At 42.9% G+C, this 22579-nt stretch overlaps 1 protein-coding gene across 7 annotated transcripts in view; it reads right to left on the minus strand.

Moving 5' to 3' along the window:
- The window catches only part of Fry (FRY microtubule binding protein), a 374882-nt gene that overhangs the window by 85861 nt on the left and 266442 nt on the right, over window positions 1–22579 (minus strand). For all 7 annotated transcript variants that reach the window (XM_076923845.1, XM_076923846.1, XM_076923841.1 and 4 more), the window contains 11 exons: window positions 16041–16299; window positions 13465–13647; window positions 11638–11724; window positions 8495–8754; window positions 7418–7607; window positions 6737–6861; window positions 5014–5071; window positions 3771–3862; window positions 3422–3594; window positions 1552–1712; window positions 779–889 (listed from right to left, as the gene is read on the minus strand). In XM_076923845.1, the coding sequence (XP_076779960.1) occupies window positions 779–889; window positions 1552–1712; window positions 3422–3594; window positions 3771–3862; window positions 5014–5071; window positions 6737–6861; window positions 7418–7607; window positions 8495–8754; window positions 11638–11724; window positions 13465–13647; window positions 16041–16299 (1699 nt within the window). The remainder of the gene's footprint in view (window positions 1–778; window positions 890–1551; window positions 1713–3421; window positions 3595–3770; window positions 3863–5013; window positions 5072–6736; window positions 6862–7417; window positions 7608–8494; window positions 8755–11637; window positions 11725–13464; window positions 13648–16040; window positions 16300–22579) is intronic.

Genomic DNA, 22579 nt, shown 5'->3' on the forward strand with positions numbered 1-22579 from the left:
TTGGTAAACTACTTCTTATACTAACTTTTGATGAACAGGTTACAAATTACCAGCCTTTTCTCATCACACACACACACACACACACACACACACACACACACACACACACACAACTTCATTTTAAGCACAGCTTTATTTACAAACCACAAACGTAATACTTTCATTACATTTCATTTATACATTCAATACATTTCATTTAAAGATACTTTCCAGTTACCATTGTTATTTACTTCAATTTACTGGCGGTCAGAAAGCATATATTGTTTTAAAAGACTTATTTAATTTAATAATTTAATTTATTTCTAATTATGTATATGTGCATGTACACAAACACACTCTGTGTCTGTGGGTGATTAAGGAGGTCAGAAGAGGGCACTGGATTCCCGGAAGCTGGAGTTGCAGGTGGTTGTGAGCTGCCCAGTGTGGGTGCTGGGAACTCAATTCAGGCCCTCTGCAAGAGCAGCAAGCACTCCGGTGTTACATGTTCTCTCTCCAGCTCCCGGGAAATACATTTTAATGATATTTTACTTATTCATTTCTAGTTGAATAATACTGAGTATAAAGGTTGTTTTCAAGTTATGCGAACTGTTTTGAGACTCTATGACTCAGTTATCGGTCAATTTGGTTAACCCAACGCTGTACTTTTGGGCCTGGTACATCCCACCACAATGTTCCTAGGTACATATCTAAACTTGTCTGATTGTGGAGAAAAGGTGGTATCCGCATCATGCTAACCTCAAAAATGTTGACAAGCAATGCATCCTTGACTCACACTTACCCGTAAATCTTGACAAGCCAGAATATTGTCAAGCCACTTATACAGATAGCCATCCGGAGAGAGGCCAACGTTGTCAAAAACGGGGCCACAGCACAGCACCGCTGACATCGCCTGAAATCAGAAACCGTGAACCCTGGAGACAGAACTGGAGCAACAGGTTTCCTGCTTTCTCTACTTCCTGTGTGGTTGGTGGAGACTGGCAGCTCCCTGTGCCAGTGAGAACACTATCCTTTCCCATCACTGTGAACCCCAGCCTTCCCACACTGTAGGCAGAAATAAACTCAGTCCTCTCTATGCTGCTTTTGACCACAGTACTTCATCCCCGTAATGGAGAAGCAATACAAGGACCACACTGCTTCAGGATGGGAAGGTTTTCAGTGCGGACGTCTAGGACAGGAGTAGATAAACAGGGGGTGTCATTGTTGCGTGATTGTTTTTCTCCTCCTTAGACTGGAAATTAAGTAGCAACATAGTAACTTCAGGGATGAATAGATAAAACTGTTCTTGCCCAGAAGAACACTGGATAAAAGCGGGAACTTGACACAATTTTACATTTTGTAATTGTGGGCCCAACTGGCATGGCTACATATTTACCCACATCTTAAATTATGCATATGGAATTACTAAATTTATGTTTACATATACATGTGTACATCCATTTGAAGTTTTAAATCCTTACCTGTATTTTATTGTATTATACTACGAATTTTAACCTTATTTTAAAGGCATGGTTGTTAGCTTAACAAAGGAGACCACTGATGTTGCAAACCAACCTTTAAAGCACAGTACTGGTATCTTGTTATCTGGTGGTTTCGGTCACTGTACCGATCCAGAGGTGTGAACATAATGCTGAAGGGGCCCGCCCACTGGCTGAACAAGATGAAGAGATGGTGCCGTAGGCTTTGCTGGGGGAAGAGAAATCTTCTGTGATGAACTAGAGAGAATAATACAAAACCAGCATCTGTTATTAGACTATTATTAGTCTACATTAGACTGAACACATAACCGTAGCACTACTGAATATTACCCTCAAGTTGTGAGAAAGGGAAAAAAAAATTCCACTTTTCCTAACGTTGTTTTCCTTAATTTTTAATTATATGTATATATATATATGTTTTCCTGTATGTAGGTAAGTGCCCACACATGTTTTTTCGTATGTGGGTAAGTGTACACGAGTGCAGGTGCCCACACAGGTCAGAAACTGGAGTTCCAGGTAGATGTGAGCTGCCCGACACAGGTGCTGGGATGTAAACTTGAGTCCTCTGCAAGGGCAGAACCTGGTCCAACCTCTCCATCCCCAAGAACCAACTTAGTTTTCTAAGTCAAATTTTGTTTGGCGCTGGGAATAGAACTTGGGGCTTTGCACATGTTCAGTATGCATTTTCCCAGTGAGGTATACCACCAGCCCAATAACTCCCGTTTTCTTTAGTTACAGAAATTTGACTTTTTAAATAAGTTTCAACACAATTTTTTTTTTTTCTGGATTCTCAACCTTCCTCATGCCAAGACCTTCTAATACAGTTCCTCATGCTGTCGTGAGCCCCCAATGATAAAATTATTGTGTCGCTACTTTATAACTGTAATTTTGCTCCTGTTATGAATCCTAATGTAAGTATCTGACATGTAGGACATCTGCTATTTGACTCCGTGAAAGGGTCATTTGACCCCCAAAAGGGGTTGGGGTGACCCACAGGTTCAGAACTGCGGGTCTAAGTGATCTTTCCACTTAACTTTTGTGTATACAGAATGAATTTTTTGTGACCACTGCTCCCTGTTGTTAGAGAGAACATAGTGGAATATAATATATGCTATTTCAAAAACATGTGCTTCATATTACCGAAGAAGTCAAGCTTAAATTATAGTTTAAGGCCCCTAAGAGCTGAGGTGGAGCTAATAACGTCAAAATAACAAAATGACACATGAGCCGAGTTGTTTTTATAATTAGACCCCAAATTTATAAATTCGAGTAACTATACCAGGTCAACCATCCCCTTTGTCTCGTATGCCTCCATGGGAAATGTTTCATATCTATGCCTCCTGTGAGATGTTCTTCTGCAAGATGTAGCAGTTCCATCAAAGCAAATGCAAAAGGTATTCTGCTCTACAGACTTCTAGTTAGCACAGTGACTGAGCTCAGTTTAGCACAGAGGCAATGGAGACACTGGAGCATGCAGGGAGCTCTCTTCTGCATCCTCTCCTCCAAAAATGATGTCAGTTCATCTTCAGATCAGGTCCAAAGCCAAGATAGAAGTGGAAAGCCCAGTTAGGCGGTGGTGGTGCATGCCTTTAATCCCAGCACTTGGGTGGCAAAGGCAGACAGATCTCTATAAGTTCAAGGCCAGTCTGGTCTACAGAGTGAGTTCCAGAACAGTTAAAGCTACACAGAGAGACCTGGTCTCGAAAACCAAACAGAAAACAAAAGATGTGGCAAGCACAGTCCTGAATGTGATTCTGACAGTCCCCTTGGTGACTCTGCTGAGCTGAGGTGACCCATTCTCATGTGTACTTCCTGTGTCTCAGAATATACAAAGAAACTACTCTAGAGCTGTATGCAGGCCCCTAGGAACTGGGAAAGAGCAGTTGGGGAGGGGTGAGGTGGGGGGTGCGAGTGGTTTACTCAGCCCAGAGGAAAGGATGAATTACCTGGAACACACTGAATCAAGTTGGCAACCATGGCGCTAAAATGTGCTCGGATGTCTTTAAGAATTTCAACCTCTTTGTCATTTTCGGCTTCTAAGAGCATGCGGGTCAAGTCCACGTATTCCAAGAACAAAGCTCCAAGCGCTAAGGTGTCTCGTTCTAAAGCTCCGTTTGTGCTGGATGGAAGGGAACGGACGCTTTTAGACCAGGTGAGTACACAGGAACAGTAGAAGCGGGGAATGAAGAAAGATAAGGGCGGCTTACCAGAGTCTCTGCAGAAGATTTAAAAGAACAAGAGGAAGTAGGAAGAGAGGCTTTGGCAAGGGGAGGTCTGCTCGTCACTTAACCTCACCTGTCACTTATCACCCCAGCGTCCGCCAGAAGTTCAAATATCCGCAGCAGCTGCAGCCTCAGCAAGTCTCTCCGTTCTCGACGCTTCTTGTTCTGTATAGAAAATGGCAACGCCACTTACAGTCACGGATAATAAATACAATGTGAACTTTAGGGCAAAATTTAGTTTTTTTTTCAAGTTTTCTAAGCGCAAAAGAAATGCACTGTCCTTTCTTCCTAGTAAGTAGGGACAATGCCACTGATTACAGGCTGTAAGGAAAACACTGTAAATCAACCCCTAATACATGCGGCGGAAGTGTTGAGTAGCATGCTGGCACTGTCTGCAGAAAGGCTGAGCCATACAGAGCGACTAGAGAGGACTCCAGATGTGGACAACCCTCAGTCTGCTCACAGAGTGTATGATATTTGAGCTCCAGACTTATAAATTTCTGCCACTTCTTTTTTTTAATATTTATTTTTATGCATATGGGTGTTTTGCCTACATGTATGTGTACCTTGTGTGTGTGTGCAGTTCCCATGGAAGCCAGAAGAGGGTGTCAGGTTCCCTAGAACTGAAGTTAGGGATGCTTTGAGCCAACCAGGGCTCTCTGGGAGAGCAGCCAGTGCTCTCAAAAGCTGAGCCCTCACCCCAATCCCAGATTTCTGCTGTTTCTTGTATCATATTTATGGAAAGTTTCTTTTTTTAACCTTATTATTTTTCATAATAAGATTATGCATTGTAATTTAATTCTGGTGCATTGTAAGTTAATTCTGGACTCCTGGCTTGTTAATAAAGACAAGAGTAAAGCCAAGCAAGTTAAAATCCAAAATTAGTGAGCATTACCAAACTTATAAAGCCATTGGTTAACATTAAAAAAATTGTATAAAAGCAAAAAGGAGAAGGGGGTATGGGATAGGGGTTTTCTAGGGAGGAGAAATGGGGAAAGGGGATGGCATCTGATATGTAAATAAAATATCCAATAAAAATAAATTAAAAATTAAAAAAATCCAAAATTAGATTTTGACTTAGATCTTTTACAAAAATAAAAACCTGTCTACGTGACTACCTGAGTGGTTTGTGGTTGTGCATTTAGAAAATTCATTAAAACACAAATTATTAGACTATTGAAAATCTAATGTATTATAACAAAGTTCATTGTTAGGATCAGGTTGAGGTGTTTGTGTTTAGGGAAAGACAAAGCTGACTAAGATTCACACTACTTTCAAACGAGTCAGACCCTCATGATGGAGATTCCAAACCTTACCTCTGGTCTTCTCTCCAGAGCCTCCTTCATTAATGGGTGGAGTTCTTCAACCAGCTCTCTACAGAGAGAAAAGGTCAGATTCGAAATTTGTCATTGTTGATAAAAATAACTTGTCACCAACACATCCATTCTAGCCTAAATAATACAATTATCTCACCTGGCTACCAACTAAAACCTTTCATGTCATCTGCATGGGTGTTGCTCTATACAGACAGTATCTGTCCTCATTCTGGGGTTGTGCATATGTATTGGGCAGAATCCAGTATCTGAACAATGGAACAGGATTTCCCAAGTGTTTACTAAATCCAGGGAGCATCAGGACTGCCTTTCAAAAACTGAAAATAATTATAAATTGAGTCTCTGCTCTCAAAAAACCTTTCAGTCCAATCAGAAGGAAGGATGGGGGGGGGGGGTGTCAATATTGAACTACCTTAGAGATATACTCAAGAGACTGACACATGTGAGATTTAAAACATGAAACCTGTGTTTCAGAGCAAAGTTTACAGTTGTGTTATCTGATAGGTGCAAATTATAGCAAGGGCCAAAATATCAGTTTTCATTAAAACCTTTCCTGTGTAGTTAAAATGTTGTTAACAGTAATAATAACATAACAATAATAAAATAACAGTAATATACATCATATTACACTTCTCTGTTTGTGTTATATATTGTGGTGGTTTGAATAGGTATGGCCCCCAAAGACTCATGTGTTTATACTTGCTATAAATTATCTTCTTCGGGAAATCATTTCTGAATTGCTATGTTAAAACTGACGTGAGATCTATCTAGCTCACAGCTAGAAAAGTTTGAAAATTACACAGTATACCTGTGGTTAGTAAGCATCACTCTCCAGGGAACCAAGAAGGCTTATGGGAATCTACTCTAAACTGAGAGAGAAAAATTTGAGGTTTTGTTTTGATTATTCTAATAAAGACAGAATTTATCAAAAATTCCCATTTAATAATGTATCATGTTAATAACATCAAAATATAATATATCATAACATCAAAGGATATTATATTAATATAATGATATAACACTAATAATATGTAACATTAATGATTGTTCATAATAATAATAGCTCATTTCTACTTATCAACTATTAATCAAATGTTTTTTATGTGAATATGCACATTTAATGTATCTTCTCAACCAATCTATGGGGCAGACTCCATTTTGTCAAACTGATTTAAAAACTTTAAAAAAATTACTTGTACTTATATGTATACGTGTTTTGTCTGCATGTACAGCTTCATACAACATACATGCAGTACCTAGGGAGACCAGAGAACGGCAGTGGCAATCAAATCCAGGTCCTCTGCAATGGCACACTCTAAAACCATATAGAGGTACAAAATGCTTTGTAGTCGGTTATAGGAATGGCAGGGAAGCACACACTCCCCCTTGTTTTGGTATTATAGCCTCTCAAAGTCTGGCTAACAGCATGGAGAGGGAATTATTTTATGGACAGCTACCCAAAACAAAGCTTGCAAATGCAGTAAAATTTGAGGGTTAAAACCGAAGCTGTAAGGGAGGCTGTTTACTTGCATGTCAACGGCATAAAGAAAACCATGCACAGCCCACCGGCACCCCAGCACCCGCCAGCACCCCAGCATCTGCTGGCACCCAGCACCCCTCCTCCCAAGCTCGAGTGAAGGGAAACAGCCATACTCGCTGTTTTGAAGAATGTGTGATTTCGAAGAATGTACTGTGACAGCCATACCTGAAAACAAGGGAATTTGTTCTTCCAAACCCTAAAACAAGGGACTCTGTGATTTCGATGCTTTCCAGCCTCATCAAAGGCACCAACTGCTTCAGCAGGACGCCCACTGATGGCGTGCCAATGGCCTGGAACGAGGTGATTTGAAGTGACAAAGAGGTAACGAGGTAACTAAACAATAACAGTTTCAGGTGACTGAGTCCCATCCCAAGGCACTGCCATCATTTCAGGAAAAATAAAAATTAGAAAAAAACCCATATATTTAACACAGTACAATTATTTTCTACCTGGGATACAAGTTCTAAAGAAAACTCTGCCCTTTTCTTTTTAAAACTATTTAAGTCAGTAAAACTATCATTGGATAAGTTGTGGTTTTGAAGTATTCAATTGGTGACGGGGGAAACTGGGCATGGAGTGGAAAAGCCCAACCTTGGAGTGTTGAACACATGGTGCACTAGTGGTAAGCTTCCTTATATCTCAGCCTTCCATTTTGCACTTGTAGGAGAGGGGCAAAAAAATTATTCACAGAAGATGCTCAATGGAATCTGGAAATGTGGAGGATGAAAAATCGGATTCCACACTACTCCAGATGGCAGGCACAGTGCAGTTTGCACAGGGAACAAACAAGCTAAAAAAAAAAAAAAAACCCTTACAGAATAATTCCCCTGAAGCATGTCATGTCACCTTGTTATCGTAGCTCACTGTACCATCGGGAGTCGTTGCCATTATCTCTGGAGTGGATGCTCGTAAGTGTCCTGGGCTCATAATACTGGGTTTGGCAACTCCGAAACAGAGAATGAGGTAATTTCTCCACAAGGTAACATAGTTGTCTCCGCTGCTTGCTGTGCTGGTTTTCTTGGCATTGACTGGGCTGCTACAGATGTTGAGGCAAACAAAGGTAAAACTAAATTCCTGATTTTATTGTTTGATTTTTATTTTTATGTGTGTGTGTGTGTGTGTGTGTGTGTGTGTGTACAGGAGTGCAGGTGCCTATGGTGATCACAAGAGGGCAGCAGATCCCTCTTGTGGGCCATTCAACCCACTTAGCCTGGGTGCTAGGAACTGAACTTGGGTCCTCTGTGAGACAGTGTGTGAAGCTGTCTCTCCAATTCTTGATTTTGAATATCAGTTTTAAGGGTTCTGTTTGAGATAGGATCTCACTGTAAACAGCTGGGCTGGCCTTGGTCTTGTGGTGATCCTTCTATCTGAGCCTCTTGAGTGTTAGAATTGTAGGCATATATCATTATGCCAGGCTGTAAACATCACTTGTTAAATAAAGGTCATTAGGAGGACTCAAGCAATTAGGTGGCTATCCATCAGGGCCGAGAGGACGCACAAAATTTTAAAGGTCTCTGTATTAAGAGCCAGAGTTTCCTATACTGGTATACTTAGTCATACAGATAGATTATTAAAGCAAAAGAAAAAAACAAAACAACCCTTGTTTTAAACAGGGTTATTTTTAATCTCTACTATATATTAAGAATGCTATAGCAGGAAATTCTTTTTTGTTTTGTTTTTTGAGACAGTGTTTCTCTGTGTAGCCCTGGCTGTCCTGGAACTCACTCTGTAGACCAGGCTGGCCTCGAACTCAGAAATCCGCCTGCCTCTGCCTCCCAAGTGCCGGGATTAAAGGCATGGGCCACCACCGCCCGGCTAGCAGGAAATTCTTAAAAATTGGAGAAGATGATAGTCTACCTTCTTACGTGTAACGAAAATGTAAGAGAACCAATCATAAGCATTGGAAACACATGGGCACCTTACTTTGGGTCTACCAGCGGCATCACGGACTGCAGCCGGGTGAAGGCGTAAGGCCAGGCGTAGCTGAGGGCCGTGGGGCAATGCTTCGGCAAGTTTTCCTGCCGGAGGAAGCTGAAGAGGCACAGGACCCAGGGGTCTTTGACAGATTGCGCGAAGATCCAGACGTGGGAAGGGCTCTTCACATCGTAATGGCTGTTAACCAGGACGGCGTTCCATTCTACCAGCCACTGGAGATCCACATTGTGGGTCAGAGGTAATGTTGCCTGAGGACAAGAAGCGGGTGTGTGGGGAGGCTGTCAAAGATAAACAGGCTTGCCCGATCTTTACCAGGGTTCAACCTGCCGCCCCTGTTTGCACAGTTTCTTTACTGACCTTCGATGCCACGGACCAGCTTTGGATCTGGGACATCACATGTAACACCTGTCCGAGTCAGCTGCCCCCCTCTGCCAGCCCGGAAGCAGCAGTAAGCGTGAAGCTCAATGATTACAATCATTTTTGATGTTGTTGTTGCTTTTTGAGACAGAGAATCATGACGTAGCTCTTGCAGGCCTGTAACTTGCTACGTAAACCAGGCTAGCCTTGAGCTCAGAGGTCCATCTGCCTCTGCTTCCCAACTGCTGGAGATTAAAAGTGCGAACCACCATGCCTACCTACAGTCGTATTTTTAAGTTTTAATGTCAGAGGATGCTCACCGTAATATTTATGTGACAATACACGCTATTAGTCAATTTAAACGCAACCACAGATTTCTGCTTTTGTAAAATTTATTTTTAATTTATGGATATGAATGTTAGGTCTGCATGCATGCGTGTGTACATGTGTGCCTAGTGCCTGTGGAGGCCAGAAGAGGACAAAGCATTTCCAGGAACTAGTTATAGTTGGTTGTGAACCACCACGTGGGTGCAGAGAATCAAAACTCCTCACTTCTAGAAATAAGTGCTCTCCTCTCCAGTCCCAGATTTACAATGTGGAAATACTGTGCGGACCCATAAATGCGCCTCTGCTCCTGTGGCTTGTTTGTGTGAAGTGTGCAGGGTGGGTTCTGTCTTTACTTGCACTGAAACACATTGCCTGGGTTTTAGAAACACCTGAACACTTTCATTTTTATGAAGAGCATCTCTACTGATGATTTTAAAGAAGCAAAACCTAACCTTCCCCTATGATAACAAGCAATGTATTTCAAAACTTCTTTTAAAAAAATACATATCTATGGATTGATAAATTCTCTCATTTTATTCTCTCTTAAGTACCCACATCAATACTTAGGCAACATCAATTTTCAAATAACAAATATCTGTTGTTCCAAAGTGGGGGGAAAACTTGCTTTTTTTGTTATTTATTTATTTATTTATTTATTTATTAATATATTTTTGAGGCAGGGTTTCTTCATGTAGCCCTGGCTATCTTGGAATTCACTCTGTAGACCAGGCTGGCCTCACATTCAGAGATTCTCTGACTCTGAGATTAAAGGTGTGCACCACCACTGACAGATATTAGTTAGGCATTTATAAAGTGGTATGTTTCATCTATTGAGGCGATGGACTCCCCTGGGTAAATGTTACGAATGTAGCCTTTATAAGTCATTGACTGGGCCAGAAGGGGGCGGAATTGGACTTTCAGAGCCAGAGAGATGAGATCCTATTAGGTGGTCTGCCTACACCTGGGTTTTGGGGAAATCAGATGTCTCCTGCACTCATGACTAAGCGACTGTACGTGACCTCTCCTGATACTCTTTGTGACTCAGACAAGATAATGATGGAGAAACCCAACACTGGTGCATGCTCATCTTCTAAAGTTCAGGATGCTGACCTGGTGACCTGCTTAGGATCTGGGTCTAGCAAATACAGAAGAAAATGAGTAACTATAACAGTTATCTACGGGAAAGGCAGATATGCATGTATAAGAATCATAGCGGCCGTTCCGGCTCATGTTCAGAGAACTGTAATGTACGAGGACGTGAACTTCTTTATTCTGACTGTGCCTGGCCAATGGCCTCAGTGATTACCATGGTTATGGTTACCCAAAACTAGCATTTTGTGTTCTGCATCACGAAAGTTTATGAGAAGTTTACACATTCCTTCTGGCAGTGCAGTCATTTGTACACGTGACAGGCATCTGTGCTAGGCACCAGCTAAGTGTGTTCTCCAGTCACCTCCCTCTTCCCCCAGATTTCCCTTCCGGTTTGTGGAGCTGAAATGGATCTAAGTCTGCTCACTGTACTTTTCTGTTTTAAAAGATGGATATCTAAGCTGGGCGGTGGTGGTGCACGCCTTTAATTCCAGCACTTGGAAGGCAGAGGCAGGATGTTTTAAATACTTACTCTCTTAGGTTGGAGATTTTTTTTTCCTTTTGCTTGTGGTTTTTTTGTTTGTTTGTTTGTTTTTTTGTTTTTGAGACAGGGTTTCCCTATATAGACCAGGGTGGCCTAGAACTCACAGAGACTCACCTGCCTCTGCTTCCCGAGTGCTGTGGTTAAGGGCATTTGCGCCACACGCCACAGGCTCAAGTCACCATTCCTGGCTCTAGTTTTAGGTTTCTTAAGAGTCACCAGTGCCTTTGATCCTAGTATTCAGGAGGCAGAGGCAGACAGATCTTTGAGTTCTAGACCAGCCTAGTCTACAGGGCAAGTTCCAGGACAGCCAGGGTTATCTAGAGAAACCCATCTTGAAAAACAAAGTGTAATGCCCTGAGCTAACCCCCAGCTTAATGCTTTTGAGTTTTAATAACTGTGAGGACAATAAAAATAAAACCATCTTGAAAACTATAAAGTAACAGGAGTAGAACTTATGTATTGAGACTGCTGTGATACAAAATATTAAGTACAAAATTGAACAAAGATTACGTATTCAAAACAACAATTAAGGCTAGTTAATTTTCCTTAAAAATCTGGAGTGATTTTTCTTGAAACTGAAGTTTTCAAAAATATTATCTGTATTTCTAAAGTTCAAATTTTGTATGGCTTTTTTTTTCAGACATGTCCTGTACTAGTATTTGAAAAGCTATTCTTGTTTTCCTAGGTATCTGTGCCTCAGGTTATTAATCTGCCAGAGCTCACACACATGGTTTTTATTTGGCTCTATTTTAAGAGATAGGCTCAGAACTTCTATCTGACATCAGATAGCATTTGGGACCACACGTTTGCTTACCGAATCCGAAACTGCCACATGAATGAAGCTCTCAAGAATGGAAGAACTTAGTTGATCCATGACATCAATCATTGGCCTGTCATCATCCTGTACAAAGGAGGAGCCAGTTACACCCCATGGGAAATGTGTCCTTCCCACCCTCCCCATAGCCTTCATCCCAGGACGTGAAGCAGAGCAGCCTGCCAGGCGGTGATAACGGTTTTCTCACAGAGACAGGAAAGAGAAGGCAGGGACTAAAAAACCCTTTGGTCCTGAGGATAGACAGACAGCCTTTTGATTTCCAGCAAAAGATAATTAAAGCTCCAGTTTCAAACACTTGCACGTATTCAGGAATCTAAATGCCAGCATTGTATATTAGTCATAGAGGTGTTCATGCCTCTGTGATAAGCTTAAGGGGCAGGAGCCCTGCAGGAACATACGTCGCTGGGACACTAGAGTGAACTTATTTGAGGTTGCTGGCTTTTACGGGGATAACTGACAACGTGGCACTGACAATGTGGCCTGCGATTGAATTATAATCCCAAAGAAAACACCGCAGACAAACTCTGTGCCCTGTGCTTCCCACGTGTTGCATAGCCTTGTCTCTTATCGTGGGAGGACACATTTTCTCCCGGCATCATCAAAATTAAGGTGTTTGGCTTGGTGCCGTGACGTTTTTAAAGAAGATGTATTACTTTTTCTAGTTTATTTTCTACACATAACAGCTTCTTAATTAGATGGATGTTGAACGTGAGAAGAAGGACCCACAACCAAATTAATCTTAAAATTCTTGGTCAAGTAGGGTCATTTAGGAAATCAGAAATAGTCTCTCTTCTGTCACTGTCAGAATATACAATTTGCCTCGAGTAGCTAGATTAAGGATGTTAATACATCCCATATCATCTACTGTGCCCATACATCTCAACAATATGGTCACATGATGACAAAACCAGCTGATAGTCCAGTGTTGCTGGGGGAAGTCTCACAAGGCCGCAACCCTAGTGGCGAGCTACAGGTAGTTAATGGCTGTCGAGAAAGATAGTCTTCTTTATGCACAGGTTATCTGATCCTAAGTGACACTAAATAGATCAGCAGGCTGTACTTTCACACACACACACACACACACACACACACACACACACACACACACACTATATATATATATATATATTATAAATATATTATTATATAATAATATAAATATATTATTACAAATATATTTAGAATATATATATATATATATATTCTAAAAGAATTGGGGAGGTATGGAGTTGGAGCAGAGAGAGTATTGTGTACAGTATTAAATTTGCAAATAAAGTTTTAAAAAAAAAGAAGAAGCAGAAAGGACCCAGGTTCAATTCCCAGCGCCCACACGGCAGGCAGCTCATACTGCCTGAAACGCCAGTGCCAGCAGATTTAATGACTTCTTCTAGCTCACAAGTCCCCTGCTCGCACATGGTACACGTGCTTGGATGAAAAATACTCGTACATATAGAATAATAATAAATACAACCTGAGAAGACAGTGTACATAAGATTTTAAAAAGAATTCAGTTATAGCCTGGGAATGCATGTCTTTTATCCCAGAATTTAAGCTGAGCCAGACAGAACTCTGTGAGCTCAAGGCCTGCTGGGTCTACAGAGCTCCAGACCCTATCCTCAAAACAAAATAAAGCAAAACAGATAAACAAATGAAAGGAAACAATAGCCAGTACCTACTTAAAACCCAATAATGTATCAACAATGAAGTCTTTGCCCTACACATACTAGGTACACCCAATAGTAATGCTTCATTTCTAATTTTTAATCCAAAGCTGTTGAAAGGAGGCTTCTTGGGGAAACCCCATACCTCGGGCTGACCCAGGGCAAGGAAGAGAGCTCGGATCTCCTTGAGGATCAGCACGGACAGTTTGCGCGTGGCCACCTGGAAGCTGCAGAGCAAGACGAGAGCAAAGCCTTCCACAGCATGGAGGACGCTGCAGTGCGGGCCTCGTTCTGACTGCATCCTGTGGCTGGAGCCGTTGGGAATGAGCTGTCATGCAAGAAGAACATTCCAGGGTCAGCAAAATAACAAGGCAAGAAGTACAGTCTTTCCGCACATTTGGCTTAGAGGCAGAGGGTGTGAATCGATTATTATTCATGAAGTATCCGAGTTCCCTTTTTGTCTGTCAGATCAATGGGTGCTTTGTGATAACACCAGCCATCTGTTGCCTCTGATGGGAAATGACTGTTCAAAGGCTGTTCGTAGTGAGGAGATGAATCCTGCCTCTCTGTCCATACCATTTGGGATTATGCTACGGCTGTGATCAAAGTGGTCTAATTTATTTTCACTGAAGTTTCTACAGACAAAAGACACTATTAAGTTGGATTTTCAAAACTTTTACTTTCTATTGATACTAGTGTATGTATGTATATATGATTGTACACACACACACACACACAAATATTTGGTGGTACTGGTATGTGTGTGTGTGTGTGTGTGTGTGTGTGTGTGTGTTTGGTTTCGGACTCTGGGACAAGGGTCCAAGGTACATATTTTACATACCAAAGCACACCTGGCCTCCAGGTTCTCCCAGCATCCCTCAGTCCCTACCTGGCATAGCCTGGCCCCAACCTTAAACTTTTCAACCCAGGGGCTGGGTTGCCCTTCCCCCCAGAGGCTCTTCCCTACATGTAATTCAGACATTTTGGTTTTTCCCTCTCTCCCCCTACCTCTCTCCTTCTTTTACTGTGTGCACGCCCCCCCTTGTCTCTCTCTCATTCCTCCTCACGGTGACTTTCCTGCCCTTGGTCCTTGGGGCTAGCGGACTGGCCTGAGAGCAGCTTCCTAATAAACCTGCACTTAACATACTCTTGTGACTTGAATTGGCTCATTCCACCAGTGGAGAAATAAACTATCAATGTGTACTGAGAATATTGCATCCCACGTGCCAGGCAAGTTCTCTCCAGGGCCAGCTCAAGCCCAAAGCTGGAGTTTTTCCAAGAGAATTTAGGTTTTCTTTAGGTGGGGAGAGGTCACTTGTTTATTTGTATTTATTTATTTATTTATTTATTTATTAAAAAAAAAAAAACTTTAAAAAGGCTTCTATTAGTTTTTAGTGACACACTTGTGCCTGTCTTTGGGTGTGTGCACATGAGTGTAGGGAGAGGCCAGAAGAGGGCATCAGTGCCCTGGAGCTAGAATTACAGGCACTAGTGAGCTACCTGAGAGGGGAACTGAATGTGGGTCCTTTGGGAGCAGCATGCACACTTAATTGCTGAGCTACCCTCCCCACCCCTTTTGTCTGTATTTTTTTGAGGCAGGGTCTCACTTGCAGCTCAGACTAACCTAGAATTCATGATCTTCCTTCCCCACCTCCAGATGTTGGGATAAGCCATCACACTAATTTACATTTTCACAGGTAGACTCTATTCTAAGTTTTGCATGTTTACATGATGGTTCTGGAAGTTTCCAAGCTGCAGTCACATGACCCACAAGCAAAGGCAACTGAGAGGCTAGGGCAGGTGCCACCTCCGTTCTCTTTTTCAAAGCAATTGGGCTTCCTGTACGTCAATTTGTTTTTCTTTTGTTCATGTAGTGAGAGGGAACCTGAATGCCACCCTCGATTTTCACCGGGTGTTGTTGCTATGCTGCCCAGAGTCTCTGCAGGTCTCTGAGTCACCAATGTCCCTCCAGAACCAGAGATCCGCATGGCCGATGCCAGCTCACCATGTGGCTCTGAGAACCTGGTCCCCTTCAATGCATGCTCCAGACTGCTAGCAATCATTTTCACCATACACTAGTGACCAAGAAACCTGAAGAGTGCATTTTCCTCTGTGTGGATCCAAGACGAAGCAATAAACATTAATGCAGAAAAAAAAAAAAAAAAAAAAAAAAACCACCCTGGTGGACAGCTAACTGTGGACATCAAAACCCTGTCTGTTTTGATGCCACAATTCCCACTCCTTACATGGCCTTGTTGGAGTTAACAAGTCCAACCTTATGGCATGTTGCATCTTGGCCACAACATGGCTGGTGGGAAAACTAAGGGCCAGCATCACAGGTAGGCCCAAGGCATTGGGAAGGAAGAACTCTAAAGGTTCACTAGGCTGCCTGCCTCTGTTTGTGTGTGTGTGTGTGTGTGTATGTATGCATGGTGTATGCATGTGTGTGTATGTGTATATATGTGTTTGTATGTTTATGTGTATATATATATATTTGTGTGTTCGTGTGTGTTTATGTGCATATGTGTATGTGTGCATATGTGTATATGTACATATGTGTATGCATGTGTTTGTGTGTGTATGTGTGTATATTTGTGTTTGTGTATATGTATGTGTGTCTGTATAGGTGTGTATGGGTATATATGTGTGTGTTTGCATGTATATTTGTATATGTGTATTACATAAAACTGTGCACATTAGTGGGCAGTCTTGGGGAATCACCTCTGAGTTTCTGATCTTGTTGGCTTGTTCGTAGACTCTTCCCTGGGTCTGTATGACCAGTTTCCACTGGGTAAGCAACTGCAGAAGCAACTTTAGGGAGGAATCCAGGAGGGTGTGATGCATGTCATTTACTTCCCGGAGAAGGAAGTTCGTGAAGCCGAACAGGACGTCTTCCCTCCAGTCCGAGAAGTCGACCAGCAATCCCTGAAGAGAGTTCTGTGCAATGTGGCGCAGTTCATCGTCCATATGAATAGAGAGCCTGGGAAGAGAAAGGCACAAGATCGCTGACCGGACTACATTTTCTTCTAGGTGAAAGAAAGGATATGCAATTCTCTACTTCAACTCTGGCTGAAAACGAGCCTCCCTTAATTTTTTTTTATTTTGGTTTTTCGAGACAGGGTTTCTCTGTATAGCCTTGGCTGTCCTGGAACTCACTCGGTAGACCAGGCTGGCCTTGAACTCAGAAATCCGCCTGCCTCTGCCTCCCAAGTGCTGGGATTAAAGGCGTGCGCCACCACCGCTCGGCCCTCCCTTAATTCTTAATAAATGGCCTAAATGAAATTTTTTTTAAAGTTTAATTTCATATTTACTTAAGAGTTACAAAGTATCAGTTCCCCTGAACCTCTGTGAGCCAATTCTGAAATTACCATCTTAAAAAAGATTTTATTATTATATTGTTGTTGTTATTAATTAGTATTATTTGGGATAGGGTCTCACTGTATAACCCTGGCTAGTCTGGAACTCACTATGTAGACCAGGCTGGCCTAGAACTCATAGAGATCTTCCTGTCTCTGCCTCCTGAGTGCTGAGATTAAAGGTGTGAGCCACCATCCCTGGCTTTATTTTTCATTTCATGGGTATGACTGTTTTGTCTGCATGTATCAAGGTGTGTGCCTGGTACATGCAGAGGCCAGAGGAGAGTATTGGATCCCCAGGAACTGGAGTTTCAGATGGTTGTGAGCTGCCATGTGGGTGTTGGGAACTGACTTCAGGTCCTCTGCAAGAGCAGCCAGTGCTCTAACCAATGAGCCATGTCCCCTGCCCATTTCTAAGTAGTTTCAAATTATCTTCTTGTTCATGGTTTGAACTCACTAGCTTGTAAATTTTTTTTTTTTGTTCGTTTGAGACAGGGTTTTTATGTGTAGTTGTGGCTGTCCTGGAACTCACTCTGTAGACCAAGATGGCTTTGACTGAGAAATCTGCCTCTGCCTCTCAAGTGTTAGGATTAAAAGTGTGTGACACTGCCTGCCCGTCCCTTTTCTTGTTTTAAGTTTATGACTTTAATTTATTACATTATAGCTGTTTATTTTCTTAGATATATAGGACCATAATCTTCCACAGATATCAAACCACATTTTAAGGAAGTCTAATAATAGTGTGACAATTGGGAATTAGCACTAAATCCATAGTAGAGATATCGCGTTGAATCACACCATGTATAAAACTCATGTGTTGACAGCCTCTTGCTCCCCAACTTATAAAGCAAACCTTATTTGGAATTAAGGCCACTGTGGAGATCATTACAGAAGGATATGGTCTTACAGGGAGCAGGCTGAGGCCCTAATCCTGTGAGACTGAGAAACCCTGCAAGAGGACTTCAGGGGGATAGACAAGTGCTAGGAGGAGGTACAAATAATGACAGTGCCATTTCAAGGTAGAACAATGGTCATGGTGATGTTTCCACCAGTCAGGCAATGCCAGAGATCACCAGGAAGTCACCAGAAGTATAGTGAGAGGCCCAGAGCAAACACTTTCCCTCAGGACTCAAAGGAAAACAACACCTCGGTTTTGAACTTGCAGCCTCCAGACCTGAGACACCATCACTGCTTTTATTTAAGTCCCCAGTTTGTGGCGTATTCTTGCATCTCCTTGAACCAAGCCACACAATTCTGGAACCAGGCAGCACCGAGGGCAGAAGCTATGTCACACTGTACTCAGAGGAAGCCATTAGATATCAATACTCTGCGCTTTATCAATGAGAGTAATTCAGTCCGCATTTGCCATGTGCGCACAAACACTCTGCCATCTGGAATAGTCTTAACTTCCAGCCCATAGTGTAAGATCTTGCTAACACCCCAGGAGCCTCAGGGTGGTGTAGTCTTTGCTTTTCTGGGTGGCCATCCCTCTTGAAATGATGCTATGTTCATGTTTCACTGAAAAGTGTTGGTCTTGAATACTAAATATGTGAGTACACTTGACCATGCCCCTATTTTTCAAGGGAGTCTGATGCAGCAGGTAAAAGACGGCAGAGAGAATGAAGAAGAATCAGCCTAGGAAGAAGTCTGACTTGACTTGAAGACTTATTTTCAGGGGTCTTGAACAGAGTTTTAGTTACACTTAATAAATAAAAGCACCAAGGAAGGGTTGAGAACTCTCCTCAGGGACTTAGCCAGGAAACAGACCCTCAGAAACCAACATTACCACATCAGCGGGCTCTCCCTCCAGTTGTCTGGCATCGGGAGCATTGGCAGGGCCCGGCATTGGTACAGTGACTCAGACAAGGGATTGAACAAGAGGATGCGTCTCACAGGCCGTGTGTGCAACTGCAAGATGCCCAGGGCTCTGTCTGCATGAGTCCCAAGGGCACATGCTTCTTGCTCAAGATTGGCCGAACACATAAAGATGCATTGAAGGGAGGGGGAGGTTACAACCTGGACAAGACTGTCCTTTCGTTGATCAAATCAGACAAGTGACTCTCAGCATAAACCTTTCCCACAGGCACGCTCCAGATTCCCATCAAACAGCTAAGTTCTTGCCAACGATTTGGTTCTTTGGGCATGTTTCAAAGTGATGAACCACAAGCTGAAGAAAGATCGGTTGGCAGAAACGCTTCTGTGTAAATGATGATGAGGCAAATAAGGTGTTATCAGGCAGCCACAACAGCTGGGGCCTGGCAGCACCATCAAGGGCTATGAAGGGAACCCTGAAACTGAGGAGCAGGCTGCTGGCCAGCTCTAGTTGACCAGAAGTCATTGTGATCTTGTCTGGGGGAGCATTAAAGAGAGGACTTCCATCTATCCGCTAAGCACGGAACTACATTTCCGTTCAAATAAAGAAAGAAGACACTGAGATACTGAGGCACTGCACACAGAGCTGACGCTTTTCTCTGCGGAACTTTTCATAGCACAGTATGCTTAAAAACGAGAGCAGAGGAAGTGGTTAATATCACAGAAAGTGACTGGAGTATGGAGATTGTCCCAGATGCACCTACAAATTAATAAAAGAAACACTGATAGAAGCCAATTTTCTTTTCTTCTCTTTCCTTTTTTTTTTTTTTTTTTTTTTAAAGATTTATTTATTTATTTTATGTCTGAGTACAATGTAGCTATCTTCAGACACACCAGAAGAGGGCATCGGATCCCATTACAGATGGTTGTGAGCCACCATGTGGTTGCTGGGAATTGAACTCAGGACCTCTAGAAGAGCAGTCAGTGCTCTTAAGCACTGAACCAGCCCCAAAAGCTACTTTTTAATTTTCAGTTTTTACATAAAAGTGATGGTGCTTGGTCTCAGGAAAGCTCTGTAAGTGTAAGAAACCGGATCTTAATTTTTTTAATTAAAAAAATGTATGTGCATAGATGCTTTGATTGCATGTTATGTCTGTGGACCTCGTGCCTGCAGAGGGCGTAGGAGCCTATGGAGCTGGAGTCACAGACGGTTGTGAGCTGTGGTGTGGATGCTGGGAACTGAACCCAGGTCCGCTGGACAAACAGCCAGCGCTCTTCTCTGACAGGAGCCTGAAGCGACACTGCTCTTGCTTTTCTAATTATGAAGAAAGCCAAATGTTCTGGTAAAAAGCACTATGAAGTAACTGTGAAGTGTGTAGCTCCCTCTTCTGGCCAGGCTGTAGATACTGTATCATGTCAGCTTACCATCCTGACTGGACTTTGGGGTGCAGGGTGATGCACTTCCTGAGTGGCAACTCAATTCCACATTTCATTGTGTTCATTCACTTTTATGTCCTGACCCTCTGGGGGGCATTCGAAGAGGCCTGTTTTCTCAGGACCCAGTGTAGAGGTCACAGACTCCTTAACTCCCTCCGAGGACTCCTTCTGACTCGTCTTTGAAGTTTACAAAGAAGCCTTTTTCATGAACTTCTGATAAAGCCTGGCCATTTTTCTTGAACTTTCAAGAATATTTATTTGTTCTTTTCCCTTTTCAAAAACAGTGCTCACGGCTTTGGGCTTTATAAGAATGTACATAATAATAAACAGGATGCTATTAATAGCTCAGACATTCCAACTATGTCTAACAAACCCCTCCCTGCATGTCTGGAACCACGGTCTGCAGACTCCAGCATCCTCGGATTGGGTCAAGGTGATTTCAGAGGTTAAGAACCTTCCATGCAGACCCACAGCGTTAGACACTCTCCCAGAATGCTCCACGTTATCTACAAAGCCTGGCATTTCAAGAGCTTCAGTGTGGGCAATCACCGGCTAGATCTCTGAGTAAAGCCAAGGTCCCTCCCACCCTAAACTGATAACCGGCTCTTTCCCACAGACCTTCTTCTGACTAACCAGGGTGCAGACGCCACAGTGCTATTTGCCCCTCTCAAAGGTCCTCAGAGACAGGTGGCATCCTTCCAAGATTACCAGATTTTTACTAAGGGAGGAAAATTATACAGGGGTTTTAAATAATTTGTCTAGATCACACAGGCAGTAAAATAGCAAGCAGAGATACAGAGCTCAAACTTTCTAGAAAATTCTGTCATCTTTTCATTCTCCCATAATGCTTCCTGTCTCAGCACCTTGTCCTCTGGTGGCCACAGTCACATCCTGATTTCCCCATGCCCTCCCCCCCACCCCACAAAAATATTGAATTCCAGTTGTCAGCCTGTCTACTGTTCCCCACAGCAAGTGGTGGGTGGCTCCTTTGTGTTTCAGCGCCAGTCTGGAATTTGTCCAGAGAGTTTTCTTTATTTTCAGTCCCTGCTCTCATCCCAGGAGAGTATTTGAGTGGATGACCCTCAAAGGACCCCAAACTCTTCCTTCCATACTGACTCCCGCAAATCAGTGTGTTTTGTTATTCAGCGTTTGTTCCTTCATGAGTCTCTTTAGACTTGGAAACTCACCTCAGTTCAGGTCCATCTCCCCCAATCTGCCTCAGCCTCCAGGCTGCTGGGCCTTCAGGAAAGCTGAGGCTGCTCCTTGTCTAAACCTTAGACGATTTTGGAGGGACTGGGGATTAAACCCGGAGCCTCAAGTAACTGAGGCAAACTCTTTATACTGTGTTCTGTCTCCAGCCCAGCGTCCTTCTTAAAGTGCGCTCTGATCATGGAACAGAGAGAAGGATCCAGGGCTGAAGGTTGTCCGTGAGAACAACAGGCAGGTTATGGCTAACCTGATGAGGGCTAACAAATGACAAGTGAGGAGAGGGGCCTGCTCAGAGGACACTGACTGAGGAGCGTGGGTCTGAAGGTCATAGGTCCTCAGCAGCCGCCACAGTCAGTCATCCCATGCTAGATGTGTGGGAAGAGGGTGGGAACGGCCTCAGGTAATACAAGTCACTGCTCGAAAGCCACTGCTCTCCATCACAGACTGCTCCTTTGAGCTCACCTGTTGATTTTCCTCTGGCTCTCATGCAGTAGGTAGCTGAGAAAAGATGTATGGTGCGTAACCTAGGCTGATCCCCTCGCTAGCCTGTGGATCTTGTCCCATCAGAAGCTAAATAAATAAACTGAAGCTTGCTGCCAGCCGAACAGGCTTTGGGTATGCCTCAGGGGTCAGGCACTAATATCTTTTCTCTTCTCTGGGCTTTCCTTTTTTTGCCACTGTTATTAGATTAACATATCTAAAATGGCATTCTGAAACTTACATTTATGGGGGCTGGAGAGATGGCTCAGTGGATACGAGAATTGGTTTGTTTGTTTTTTTTTTTTCAGAGAATCTGAGTTTGATTCTGAGCACCCACATGATTGTATATGTATGGATGTTTTGCCTATGTGTATGATCATGTACCATGTGAGTACCTGGGGTGTTCAGCTAAGGGTATCGGATCCCCTGGAATTACAGTTACAGACAGCTGTGAGCCGCCATGTGGGTGCTGGGAACTGGAGTCCTCTATAAAAGAGTTCTGTGGTCAGTACTCTTAACCACAGAGCTCAATCCTCTAATCTAAGTAAAATAAATTTTAAAATTACATTTATTGTGTGTGCATGCATGTGTGTTTGTGTGGATATTAATACGATATGGCATGTATGTTGAAGTCAGAGGTCAGGAGTCAGTTCTCTTCTTCCATCATGTAGATCCCGAGGACTGAACTTAGGCTGTCAGGCAGCTTTGCTCCTGAGCCATCTCACTGGCCCCTAACGTGTTCATTAATGGCATTGCCTGAAGCTGAAACTCCCTCTCTCTGGGTGTGTGTCTGTGTCCGTTCACTGTTGGCTTTCTTGCTCTTTCTGGCTCACTCCCCAGCCGGATGCTGACTTTCACGGCCCCTCCCATTCCCTACATCCTTGCATCTAATCATTTTGCCTTCTGCATTTCTTTTCTGGTTGTAAATGAAAGACATGCTGTCAGCTGGAGTTTCAGATTACAGGA

This window comes from Arvicanthis niloticus, chromosome 24 (assembly GCF_011762505.2).
Source record: "Arvicanthis niloticus isolate mArvNil1 chromosome 24, mArvNil1.pat.X, whole genome shotgun sequence".
NCBI classification, from domain to species: Eukaryota; Metazoa; Chordata; class Mammalia; order Rodentia; family Muridae; genus Arvicanthis; species Arvicanthis niloticus.